Below are 14,256 nucleotides of genomic sequence, written 5' to 3' on the forward strand. Positions count from 1 at the left end.
GTTCTCATCCCTTAGATGAAATATTTAGTATTAAAATTTTGTTGATAGCTAGAATCTTTAATAAATAACTATCTTTTAAGAGACTAGTATTGGAGCTTTCCTCTTTCTTCCTTTCTGTGTAGAGTTGTGTGCATTATAAAATGAAAGTTGTATGATTATTTTGTACAGGTTAACTCGTAAGGCAGGAGAGCAGCTAGCCCAGATGATGGGGCAAGGACTATCTCAACAACAAGCCTGGAACAAATCTAGTATTGATCTAGTCAAAGCTTCTCATGTAGGTATAAGATTGATAACAATCTTGAATGTTTACAAAAAAATGTTTAGAAGTTTACAATGGCCATCTTAATATGTGTGCTGCTCTTACGTGTGAATCAAATTTCTAATATCTTCAGTTGATAGCTTGTTATGTAAAGCTCTCCATTTTAACTAATAATACTTTTGCTTGTTCTATTCCTTCTCCAATTAGTTCTTATATAACATCTTCTTAATCAAATTTTTGGATTGAATACTTAAATAAATTAATTTATTTATTTATTGGTATATGCACATTTGAATATTGGCCAGCAGCAGGGCTGGAAGGGTCAATTTATAATCTCATTATGAAATGAAATTAAATAGTTTTAATTACGGAGAAGTGTGGGGCTTAATGAGTGAATTGCATCGATAATTATTGAAATCAACTTGCATGTATCGATGGAAAAAATAAATCTATTCATCTGGACTTACTTGTTGAAGCAGAGGACAGTTTCACGTCCGATCCGGGACGCTTCTTCAGCTCTTCTGAACTGGCGGGAATTCGTCGTTGCCGATTGGTGCCGAAGCACCGTCGATGTTATTGTCTTGGAGACGTCGAGAAATTTCAGAAGAGCTGAAGAAGCGTCCCGGATCGAACTGTCCTCTGCTTCAACAAGTAAGTCCAGATGAATAGATTTATTTTTTCCATCGATATTTGACTTTCCTGGATGAATCAAAACATACATCAACTTGCATGTATGTTTAACAGATGATTTCCATAATTTTAATTTAGGAATATCTGGTATTCTATTGAATAAGTATTTTCAGTAATACTGTAAAAAAATGTCAGTTTGTTAACTTCAAATGTTGTTCACAAATTTATTTGTTGCCCTGAATGTTTCAATGCTGTAATGTAACTTCAATGTTATTTCTTTAATCAGGCTCACACCCAATATTTCATAGTGAAGTGTTTCTTTGAAGGTGTTCAGCATGTGAATGTATCACATGACACAGCAACTATACTCAATACTCTAAGCTTTCTCTATGCCATCTATCATATGGAACAAAACTCTGGAGAATTCATCGCTGTAAGTCACTTTCATTTATTTACCATATTTTGCAGAATTTATAAGGTTTGATCCTAAGAAAGTATATCAAAACTATATACATGATGTTTTGGTTATTGGTTAACTTTGTTATTTTAATCATTACCTTTTTATTGATCTCATGAAGTACCAATATACAATAATATTCAATGTAATCGTAAGAAAAGTAGGAACTAGCTCACCCTTTCATTATTCACAACCAAGTCAGTAAAGTATTTCTCACTTACATCTGGATTTTTCAAAGTACATACATGATATGATTACTCCATCTTTAATTGTAATGCAGAAATTAATCCTGATATGTGTGGAGAATTCATTTTTGTAAGTTAATTGGACATCAACAATACTTATGTATTTGCTCAGTAAAATAAACATGAATGTCTGTTTTATAGGGAATGATGTATTTTAATATTTTGCTCTCATAATAGGATGGATACATGACCAATGATCAACTGAGTTGGCTACATAGTCACTACCTTGAACTCCTTGCTGTAATCAGGTATTCAAAGCAATACTCCATTACTTACCTCAGAGCTGCCAAGGAGTACTGATTTTCAGTATTTTATTACTGAAAAGTGAGAAGAATACTGTTTGTTTCATGTAAAATACTGATTTCTAAATTTTCAGCTTTATGTCTTGTCCTATGGTATTTTTTCGAAAATACTGATTTCCTCACCGAAATACTGATTTTCAGCTTTAAAAATACTGAAATGTTCTTTTTCAGGTTGGCAGGTCTGTTACCTGTGTTTATTGTCTTTAAAATTGATGTGGGATTGCTTCCCAATAGATTAAATTGAAATGATCACATTGATTATGTATGGAAAATTTTACAATACAAGTAATTATTCTATCAAGAGTTCAAGAAAAATGATAGGCTTTCTTATATATAATTCATGAATGTAATACAGTCCGACCTCTCTTATCCGGCCTCCCCTTATCCGGATCTCTCTATTATCCGGACGCACACTTGCCGAGATTTTTTTTTTTTTTTAAATCTAGTACATGTACGTGAGGAAATGAGATTTCAATCTAAACTCAATCCTATACATAAACCCACTCTGATTACATATATTTCCCAACATAGTCACCCTACACCAAACATATTTTTCATGAAAATATCTCACCCAAATTACCAAAAGAACTTTATGAATGATAATTTCCAGTAAATCAGGGTGCAGCGGAAGGATTTCATCACGTTTCTCTGTTTGATTCGCGGGAAAAACAACACATGTCTTGCTAGTTAACTTTAGGCCTCATTACAGACAGCGCCATCTATCATGTTTGAGCCTACAGTCAGTGGAACAATGGCTGACATTGCGTAGCTGCGATACCCGCCGCGATCATAATTTTAAAACTTGGTTTCGTCGAGTCATTCACTTTCTTTCGAAGTATGCTCGATGTATACCTCAGTCATTTTAGCAGGTAAATTATCCAAGAGTTTTGGCCATTGATCGATTTCATTTCAATAAAAAACACTGCCTATAATTTGCACTGACTCTGCAGTGAATATTGTCTTTACCGTACGCCCACTACAATAGTGCAGTGTAGCTACTGCCGGTGGCCTGGGGAGGCAGCCGGCAGCGCAGCTGCATGTATTTAATATTGGGTCTCCCAGATCCGGATAAATCCCATATCCGGATTGGTGCTGGTCCCAACGTGTCTGGATAAGAGAGGTCGGACTGTAATAAGCTCTCTCTAAACTTTGAGTTTATTATGCTTTGATGCTTCTGATTCTGATTATAAGAAAATACTTTTCTTCTTTATGTAGACCTAATGCTGTAGCCTTGGTTGATGCTTTTGATATCCGTGATGAGTTCTTGCAGTCTACTCTGGGGTCCTATGATGGTAACGTCTATCAAAGGATGTATGAGTATGCAAAGACCAGCCCCCGAAATAGAACAGAAGTAAGGAAACGTGATCTTGACATCTAAATCTTGTTTAATCTCATAAAGGATTAATGTCTTATTGAAAGTGTTATTATTCACTATACACATGTGTAATTGCCAGTGTTTTGTCCAAGGCCGGATCACCTGAGGACAAGGCCAAGGCTGGCTTGTCCGAATTCAAAGCCAACACATTGAGGCCAAGGCCGGAAGGATCGAAGCCATACCGAGGGCGAATATTCCATTCAGCCCACATTATTAGTTGTTGCCAAATTAGCATAGCATAGCAACAATTGCCAGGGATTGTTATTTAAATATATTATTTTCACAATCAATTAATCAAATAGAAATTAGAATAGAATAAAACTATATGTTGTTTAAATTTATTTTGAAAACACTCGATACAAAAAATGTTGAACGTAAAGTTTAAAATGGGAATACCAAGAGATTGACGTAATGTTGCACACGCTTTTGGGGCTGTTCTATGAGATCTGGGCCGACAATCGCGTGAACGCTGTGAAAATTGGCAAGATAACTGTTTAGGATGTAATCTACAAGGCTGTATTGTTAATTTTTCCAAAATGTTTCGTTATCAATTGATTATGCTAATTTATGCATAAATCATACATTTTTATATAATTTGCTATAAAAAGCCTCTCGAATGCTAATTTTTGGTGTAAATATTATTTTTACCGTTGCTAATAATTGCAAGTGAAAAAAATCCCAGTTTGAAAATTAGTTTTTCATGTATTTCTTTGTTATTCAACCTTTTGTCTTTCTTTGTTTTTTTTCGCTAAATTTATAGCAGAAACTTTTGAAGCATAATTATGCTAAAATCAATTAATTTCAGCTCATGAAAGTAAGAATAATCATATCTTTATAAATAAGATGAGAAGGCTCAATTTAGATTGACTTTGTATACAAAATCACGTTTGGGAGCAATTTTGGGTCTGACGTGCACTTAGGTAATGTTGCGTAATTTTTCAACTGCACACCCAGGCATCATAAATGTGGTCTCAAAAAGATGTGCAAGACTTCAAAGTAAAAAGTCAGCGAGTGGCGCAATAAAAAAATTTCGCACAGTGAAATGGTCTTGGAAAATGTAGACTTTTAGGGTTAAATGTCAGATGTATTCCATTATAGATCAGTTCTCAGGAAAATATCAATCACCTTCTTGCAAACCTGAAGTTACATGAATATTATCTTTTCCCCTTTCCAAAGCTGAAACTCTTCAATTTGTTTTGTGTCTACACATTATTCTTATGTTTAATGTACATTTGCTTTCATTTTATTTTGCTATTGTTTATTCATTCAAATTTCCAGGTACATGAGACCTACTACAAGTACATAAGACCTCTACTCAAAGGAATGATTGCTAAACTATGAGTATGCTCCGTCCTTTCTTCAGGAATGAAGAATTTCAAGGAAACACTATCAAGTGTGTGAAAATCAATCAGTACATACCGAAATATTATAAATATGAATGGATGCACCAATTATATTGCCTATTTGCACACTATAGAGCAGAATGATGATTGCGAGAGAATATATATTTGCCAATCAGATTTGCCAGAACAAAGGGTAACATAAATCAATTCTTTTGTACTTAAAAAATCTAGTACATGACATGTTTAAAGCCTTATCTATGATTAGTATGGATTGTGTTAGTGACACAGAAATATACAGATAAGTGTTAAACTCCAATGCACATGTCAACTTGCCAATCGTAAAGGAATTAAAGACAAATGAAGAAAAAATGCTGGCTTGGTGTTTAAGAGACAAGTTTTCTTGAGCAAACCCCATTCTCGAATCAAGATAAATGTCTGACTTGTAGAAATTTTCCAACTTCAGTATTATATGTAGCAGCTGTCCATATCATTACTACCAAATCACATATAATGGGCAAATATGTTATTCGTCAGAAGGCTATGCAATTAATTGTAAAGGTTTTGATATGTAGATTCCCTTTGTCTATTTTTTTCTATTTAAAATGATGTGCAATATTTTATGATCCATTGTGTGCATTTTTAAATTCCATGCCACAAATTAGATGCCACACAATTTGTCTAATTTTGTAAAATCTATATTTGAGTAGTATTCTGGTTATGAAACATCCCCTAAAAGGTTACTAGAACAATTATGTTATGAGACATCCTTGTGGAAGTTATAATTCTGAAATGTTTTTTGCAGGGAAACATTCCCACTATTGAAGTGTCCATCTGGGAATCCTTGCTCTTGGCATTTTGAGGTGAGATTTAAGTGGTGAGAGAAGAGGGAGAAGTTGTCTATAATGAAAAAAAATGTGCATTTTCATGAACTAAGGTTTTTTGTATGATTATGTATGTGACTCTTAGTATGACACATAATACTTGGAATACCTCAATTTTAACTCTTGTGGCTTATATTAGCCAATATACATTGTTATTTTTCCATTGTTCTTCCAAAAGCGATTCTACCCTGAGTCAGGAGACTGTGTTGAACTGTGAACTTTTCATGTGTTTCATCACATTGTGATTTAAAAAATGTATCTTGTTCATAAGTATAATTAATAGGTGGCTTTAATGAAATATGTAGAAAAAAACATAGTGATTTCATATTTCACTGCCAAATTACCAATTTGACATGTATATTTATGATCTGGTTTCAAACAAAACTCAGTATCATTGGTCTGAATTAATATTGCGAATATTTATATCATTTTTCTTAATTTTTCTGTATTCAAGATAATTAACTTATTGTAAATTTTGAACTGATCTTCATAATAGAATTAATGAGGTCATATGCCTCTCTGTATTGATGTTCAATATTCATTCAATAGCAGTATGATTAAAGTGCAAGTAAAGTTATCTTTTTAAAAAAAATGAGTCTTTGTTAACCCTATCAGTCAGGGGAAGGGTGGGTGGGAAGGCATTATACATCCCCTCAACATATTTTTGCAATAAGCTGTCTATAATCATTTCTACCTCCATGCTGTAATGTATAAGGTTGCCATATTTATGCAATTTTGGGATCGGCCCCCAACATTGTTCTGTGTAAGGTTTGTGTTGTGTTGTTTCATGGCTTTTTTGCGATGACATAGTACACAATTCCTTGACAACATGGTATTGTGTAAGTGCAAATAATTCCCATAATTATTAAAGAATGTTATTTCATGTACAAATCTAAAGCAAATTCTGTTTCTACCAAATTTCCTAAAGCAATATTGTTACATTTACCGAATATATCAATTAATTTCTTGTTCTGATTGAAAGAGTTGAAGAACTTTATAGATGGCTAAATACTAATTTCATGTGGAAATTAGCATAATTTAGCGAAATTTCTCTATGCAATGATGTTACATCTTGTTTTATCGTCATTTAGATTTTTGTTGTGGTCACATGAACCGTAGCCAAGATCGGGGGGGGGGGGGGGGGATGATCCCCTTCCCATGACGGACAAAATTTGAAATACACCAGTGTTAAGAAATCCATTTGGGCAATTCCACAGGTTGGTCCAAATCATGTAACGTGAGTAACCGACACATTCCAAAGACTTGCCAGGAGCATAATAGAATTTCCCAAGTTTTGTTTTTATACAAAGGATAGTCAGACTGTGTACTTTGTTGTGATAAGGAGATGTTTAGTTCCTATCAATAATAATGGAGTTACAGCTCCAAGTATGAGTCAAGGAGTCTCCAAATGTAACGTGAGTAACCGTGGAATAGCCCATTTACATTTTCTACCTTTTCTTTTGCTGATTCTGCAAAGTCAATTCAAAGAAATGTCCTAAAAAATCTGGCCCAAATAAAAAGTCCTCTATACTAAATAGCGTCAATGGATCTCATAATCTCATCTCATAATTTCATAAAAGCATTTTCAACTTGGAGAAAGTTCAGTTTTCATATTTCTAATATATAATCTGTCAAAAATGTAATACTTTGGAATACAATATATTCAACTATGTATTAGTTTCAAGCAAAATAGAGCTTGAGTAATTGCTTTGACATAGGTATTTTACTTATGAAATACGGGCTTGGAAGAATGAAATGTGTATGCAAACTTACATACATGTATATCTACTATGTAAAGGTAAAGTGCTCTGAGCAAGGTCAGCAAAAACAGTTATCTGTAAAAACCAATATATGTATGAATATGTGTACTTCACAGTATATCTTGTGAAATGGTGAAAACTAATGTTGAGCAAAATTGGAACTCATATTTAAAATTCCATTCAAATTTCAAGCTTTAAATCTATTTTCCCTAAATTATACTGCATATTTTTATACTCACTTCCATGTATACATGTAAATCTAATATGATTAAATTAATTTATATCATTTGAACTTCTGAATGATTGATTTATGTTTGTTTAATATTTGTTTTGAAATGTTTTTGGTGTTGTGATGTGGTTATTAAGATTGCCACTGGGCCTGTAGTCCATGGCCCAGTGGGACTAATTTTCACTTCATTGCTTAATATTTACCATTAAAATGAAAATCTATTTCATTAACAGTTCATCTAACCATATAGACAAAGTGGTATTAGACCACGTGGATAGAAGTCAAAATGGGTACAAAGAACTAGGAAACTAAATACTTCTAACAGATTTAGAGTAAATATTGTCCTGCTGGGAAAATATAATTTGGAGGGAATACAATATATTTTTCATTACAGAGTTAAACCAGGCAATACATGTATTTGCTATATTCTTTTTGACTAAAAAGAACCATGGTGCACAATTTGTATTATGAAATAGCTGCATCCCTTGCTTTAGATTGTTGCATTGAGAGTGGGCACAAGGAGAGGATAGTTTTACTCTGGAGAAACGTGTGCCAAGAAATTTTCCTTGCTGATGTCCCACAAGGTCCATTTTTTTCCCTTAGGGAAAAAGTGAACTATACTTTTTTCTTACCCCCCCCCCCCGATGCACATTGCGCTCAAGCCGATATACTGCTGCATATGCCATGGCCGTTCAAGCCATTGTGCATATCTGACTTGGTTCGTGTAGCGCCGGGGGGGGGGGGGTCTGCCTGCCAAGCGATAAACAGATTTGAAAGGTTAGATAAAAATTTCCAAGTTATTAACCTTTTTTCTTTATTATTCTTATATAATGTGAGGAATAATACAGGTGGAAAGGATATAAAACAATTATACCATGACTCATCCTCTGAACAAGGTAACTATTGATGTTCAGTTTTAGTCTGATCCTCAATTGGTAAATGAACTATCAAAGGCTTGGTTACACTACACTTACAGATGCAAAGAGGATGTAAAATGGAAGAGAATCTTGCCATCAATTGGAAAACGTTATACATTGTGTACTCTTTGCATACGCTCTATATTCATCGAGCATCAATCCACTGCGATTTCATTGTTCGCCTATTTTGTCCATTGTCTGGAGCGAATGGAGCCCCCCCCCAAAAAAAATTGTTCACTGTATCCGTTATGAATACGTTTTGTGTCCCTCGGCCAGTGGGACCAGGATTTAAATGGCAAATGAAAGTAAATAAAGGGGTGTAGACCAATCAACAATATACCAGTTAATCATAAATATGTCACACTAATGGCATTACTTTTGCAAAGAATCCTTTCAGTAGGAATTAATATTTCTCACATGTCACCTGCTAGGCCATCTCTCATTCTGTCATATTCAAATATTTCTACTTATGACAAAGTGAATTCATTACTTTGAGCATTATGATAGGTCAAAATGTGCTATACAGTTCATCCCACAAAAAAACAACTGAAATTTACTGATGATTTATCTTAACTATATTAAAATTCCTTGTTAACGTATTAGTGACAGAAGTATGAAGAAAGGATTCCACTTGGTGGGCCGTATTTGAATATTAAAAAAGAAATGAAATCACAGGTCTGAAAACTTCAATATCTGCTTTTTAACTTGATACCTCAATCACAGATAATGGTCAAGATATTAAGGTCTGTTTCTTTAAAAAAAAGCCAATGCATTGTAAAAAAAAAGTGTTGAGTAAGTCCCGACAGCTAGCCTATAAAACCATCTTATTTTAAGAAATTATTGGAATTCAAGCCATATTTCATATACAGAGAACTTTGATATTTCTTGACCATAATCTGTGACCGAGGTATCAAGTCAAAGAGCAGATATTGAACATGTTTAAAATGTGATTTTCTTTTGGAAAATCAGATATCGCCTTGCCAAGTGACTTTTTGGTATCCTTTCTTTAAATTGTTTCTGCTCACTCATGATTTAATGACAATATTTCAGATGAAAGAGACCTCAAGCTTTATGAAAGGTCATTAGTCTATTGTATTTGCAATTTTTTTTTCTGGGACACATTGTATAGGCTATATTAAACAAATATACCATGACATGAAGCAACATCAAATGGTACATGTACTACTAATATCCCGAGTGAGATTAGTTTCAGCTTGTTCTGAAAATAAGTCGTATATATGTTTGGTACACCTTCCAACTGTCGTTTCTCATCACTTCAAATATGAACTAATACAGAGAGAAAAAGTCATAAATTCTGGAACTGAACGTTTAACTTTTGGGATGTGCTGCTAGCAAGAGTAGAGTAGATGTACAGTGGCTTGAGCTCACAGGTGCAATGCATGCATCTTAAGCATAAAATTACTAAGGGGGGGGGGGATGGAAAACAAATTATTTGCGATGTCAACAAGGAAACAAAACTATTTCACAGCAAATGCCTATGCTAGTAAAACTATTCATTTTCCTCTTGTGTATACCTAAAATGTAACAATATTTAGACAAAGGACATGATACCAAACATTGTTGAATTTTGGCAATCAATTCATAACTTATTTACTAGGAATACAAGACATCAGAAATACAGAGTGATGATAATAATTACACTTCAATGCTAATTACTTTGAAAAATAGTAACAAAAAGAGCATGATTTTATTGTCAAGAGGTATAGACAGCATTATAAAGATCACATTGTATTGCGAGTATTGTGATTAAAGTAGTATTCATTGACTATGGAACAAAATGCATCGGCTTTGGATCATTATTACTGCTATCCATACAAATACATATGAATGCATAACTGAGCTAGCAACCTTTTTTTAATTTCAATGGGATATGTATCAAAACATTATGGACTCCAGAGGCAAGATAAATATGACAAAAATGACAGATCATTCAAATTTTCTGAATTAACACAAACCAATTCATTCAGAGTTGCAAAGACAAACTCTTGATATCATCCACCATGAAACATGATGCAGTTATCAAATCAGGAGTTCATCTGCCAAACTTCAGATAATTTTCTAGGGAAGGAGGGGAGGGGAGGCAGTTCAGCTCATTTTGTCTGAAAACTAAAATATGTGGCTGAGATTTGTTTGCTCCATATCCCAACAATGCTTAATGCAACAATATTCTCTACAACATACTAGAGCACATGGATCCCAGGACTTGCTATCATACTACAATGAAGTCTATTCAGTATACATTTTCAAGGCTATAGGGTATAAATGTGAAAAACCATAGTAAAAGTAAAATATAGTTTACAGAATTGGCACATTGTTTTAAGATACACTGTAGAATGGAAGATACACAGAAAGGCAGGTGAATCTCTCCAGAGACTGACAAAAGCATTCCAATATTTACTATTAACAATATACATACCACCACCAAGTTGGTCATTTTAAGTATGTAAAATTCTCTCAAAGGAAAAACAGGTTCCTAATCTTAACATTTTGCGAATAATCAAATGGCTCAACTAATTTATTTCCATAAATTCTTGTACAAGATTTTAATTGTAAATACTATCGTACTCAATTTTTTTTATTCAACTAAATCTATTATCGCAGAGTGCAAGAAAAAAATGACTTGACACAATAACATATTACACGTAACTTATCATATTCTTGGTCCTCATCATCCATGTAAAAAAATAAGGCACTTATTGTTTAAAAGTGTATATTCATAGACAACCCTTTCAGTACAATAAACAAGTTTGATAAATATCTACATTCAGGTTTAGAGTCAAGTGACTAGGAATAAATGATATATACATCAGAAATAATGTTTATTTCCTCATAGGTGTACAAAATAAGAATTATAATGCTAATATGCAAAATAGAAATTTGATCTTACAAAGAACAATATTGGTAATAATACTATAATAAGGTAGATCATGAATGCATATTGGTCTTTCAAAAAAAAAAATTACAGATTTCCTGGATATAATAATAATTTGAAGAACAGTCCACCCAATAGTAAGAATGCATTTTTTTTCTGTTGGTCTTTCTGGAGTATTTGTCTACTACTCAAAAGAAAATGAAATAGATTTTCTCAGGGAGAAATGAGTAGAATTATCTGCATGTCAATAATGATAATTATTTTACAGATGTTCAAAAAGTAATGCATGGCATATTTGAGTTTAATCATCCATAAAAAAAAATATCAACTACAAAATGAATATATGAAACTAAAATTGATATAAACTAAAAACACCACACATTGTGTTGGGTACATACCGACAGACCTTAAGCAACAACACACAACAGAAGCTTGGGTCAACCAAGATCAAATGGCATAAGGAATAATTGATATTAACTGTTTCTCTCTATCCTAACAATTCAAATTTATGCAATACATTAAACAAATGTTAAAATACATTGGCATATTCTTGTTTAGTGTTGATTGTACTAAGCATTAACTTCATTTAAAGTATATCATCAAGTTGGACAGTTTCATGTTTGGTGTTAACCAAAGGAAATAACACTTCTACCATTCACTCTGTCCAAATAAAACAGGACAAATAAATTTTCTCAAATATTTAGGAAAATATTAATTTCTATACAGTATATGTCAGGAGATAATCATTCATTCTCCATAGTAGATGTAAGGCACTGTAGTTTAATTTTCAGTTTAAGAACAGAAATTTAGATTTCATTTCAAAGAGCAAAAAAAAACAAGAAGTAATTACATGCAGTAGTTTGACTATTTCGCCAATTTTCAACTTAGCCATTTTAAATTTTCACATCTAATCTGTAAAAATGTATCTGTTTTTTGGTCAAACATTTAGAATGCTTGTAAGATATTTTATGCTTCTAGTATTAAAGGGCATGCAAGTTTGGGATTTTATTCATCCATTGTACTTGATCCACATCGGAAATTTAACATTAATTCTTCAAATAAAACATAGAATCATCATATTATAAGCACCCATCACCTGAGCATTGGTCAATAAAATGTAAACATACACAGATTTATACACAACAAGAACTGACAAAAAATCACACTTTTTAAACATACATGAAATCCTCGCATTATGGGGTGTATCAATGAAAAGGAAACCAAATTTTCATGATAATTTGTTAGAATGTTAACAATTAATAATCATGAAATGTAATCATTTGAATTATGATTATCAGCATTTAAAGCTTTTATTGTAGGACCATGCATCGCCATTGTTCTTAATAAAATATATGGCAATATAACGTGTACATGATAAAATGTGTATACGAATAAAGGAGATAAGATATAAACCAATGTTTTATCTGAATCAAATACAGAAATTTCAGGATAATTACACTTACTAATTTTCAAAACCCTTTCATCTTCAAAGTCTTTCAGGACATGTAAGTTTTTATGACTCACTGATCAAATAACTACATATAGAAAAAAAAATATTAGAGGGTAGTAAAGTAGAATCCAAAGAAAAAAAAATGAAATAACATAATCAAGCTCACTTTTAAATAATCCTGAAATCATGATTTCCTTGACTGATAGCAAATTTGATGAATAATTTTTAAATTTGCTCATTATGAGCTGTGAACCTGAAGTAAATACCATGAAGGGCCAGCCTGAGCATGGAAATATAATATATTCAGTAAAGAAACAAAAATAATTGCCTAATTCCCTGACTTTTTCCCACTGACAATGTAGATGAGTGCCTTGCTGACAAAAAATAAATGTCATTGGAACAACTTCAAACTCTACTTTCCTTAAATGAAAAGACATGAGTTGGAAACACTAAACCATGATACTTTCACAAAGAATGATAACAGCCTATAAGTCATTATGATAGTTTCTAATATTCATAAAAATCTGCAGCATTTGAATACCCTTTACATGATAAAGAAATATGGCAGCATATTGAATAAACATCAATACATGTCTCAGTTGTGCACAATAATTATTTAAAAGACAAGTTCACCCCAACAAACAAATCAATTTGAATATATTAAGGAGAAAATCCAACAAGCATAACACTGAAAGTTACATCAAAATTGGATGGAAAATAAGAAAGTTCTAACATTTTATCAAAGTTTCGCTTAATTTCACAAAATAGTTATATGCACATCCTGGTCTGTATGCAAATGAGCAGACTGATGACATCACCCACTCACTATTTCTTTTGTATTTCATTATATGAAATATGAAAAATTATGATTTTCTCTTCATTGTCAGTGATAAATTTTTTTATTCCTCCCTAAACATATGGAATTACCATTGTTTTAACAGTTTATGGTGAAGTCAAGTTGATCTTTATTGTCAAATCTGTAGAAATTAAAATGTTGTATAATTAAAACCATAAAAAAAAGAAATAGTGAGTGAGAGTCATCATCGACTCATCTGCATGTCACTGAGATGTGCATTTTCACTGTTTTGTGAAAAAAATAAGGGAACTTAAAAATGTCATTACTTTATTTTACATCCGATTTTGAGGACATTTTCAGTGTTGTGCTTGTTTGATATTTCTCTATTGATTCACATCAACAATTTTCTGGGGGTGGACTTGACCCTTAAGATCCAATTAAAGGGGAAAGTTCATCCTGGCAATAAGTTGGTTTACATAAAAGCAGAAAAAAATATTAGTGAAGGTTTGATGAAAATCTGTAGAAAAATAAGAGGAGTTCTGAATTCTTAAAGTTTTTTTTTGTGACATCACTGTCACAGATCCTAAATATGTTGTGTAATATGAATTTTTAAAATTCTATTTTCTAAAAAAAAATTGAAGGTTATTTTATTTGTGCAGTGGATATATCAAACACACAATTTCTTTCCCCCTTCTATAAGAATTTTTTTTATTGAATAA

General features: G+C 32.5%; 1 protein-coding gene across 1 annotated transcript in view; it reads left to right on the forward strand.

Moving 5' to 3' along the window:
- The window catches only part of LOC121410280 (peroxisomal acyl-coenzyme A oxidase 1-like), a 44,911-nt gene extending 38,143 nt beyond the window's left edge, over positions 1 to 6,768 (forward strand). Inside the window, exons 11-15 of the mRNA XM_041602262.1 lie at positions 169 to 274; positions 1,176 to 1,322; positions 1,769 to 1,839; positions 3,109 to 3,244; positions 4,547 to 6,768. Coding sequence (XP_041458196.1) covers positions 169 to 274; positions 1,176 to 1,322; positions 1,769 to 1,839; positions 3,109 to 3,244; positions 4,547 to 4,609 — 523 coding nt within the window. The 3' untranslated portion in view covers positions 4,610 to 6,768. The remainder of the gene's footprint in view (positions 1 to 168; positions 275 to 1,175; positions 1,323 to 1,768; positions 1,840 to 3,108; positions 3,245 to 4,546) is intronic.
- The last annotated feature ends 7,488 nt before the right edge of the window (positions 6,769 to 14,256 follow it).

The sequence above is a fragment of the Lytechinus variegatus genome, chromosome 3, assembly GCF_018143015.1.
Source record: "Lytechinus variegatus isolate NC3 chromosome 3, Lvar_3.0, whole genome shotgun sequence".
NCBI classification, from domain to species: domain Eukaryota; kingdom Metazoa; phylum Echinodermata; class Echinoidea; order Temnopleuroida; family Toxopneustidae; genus Lytechinus; species Lytechinus variegatus.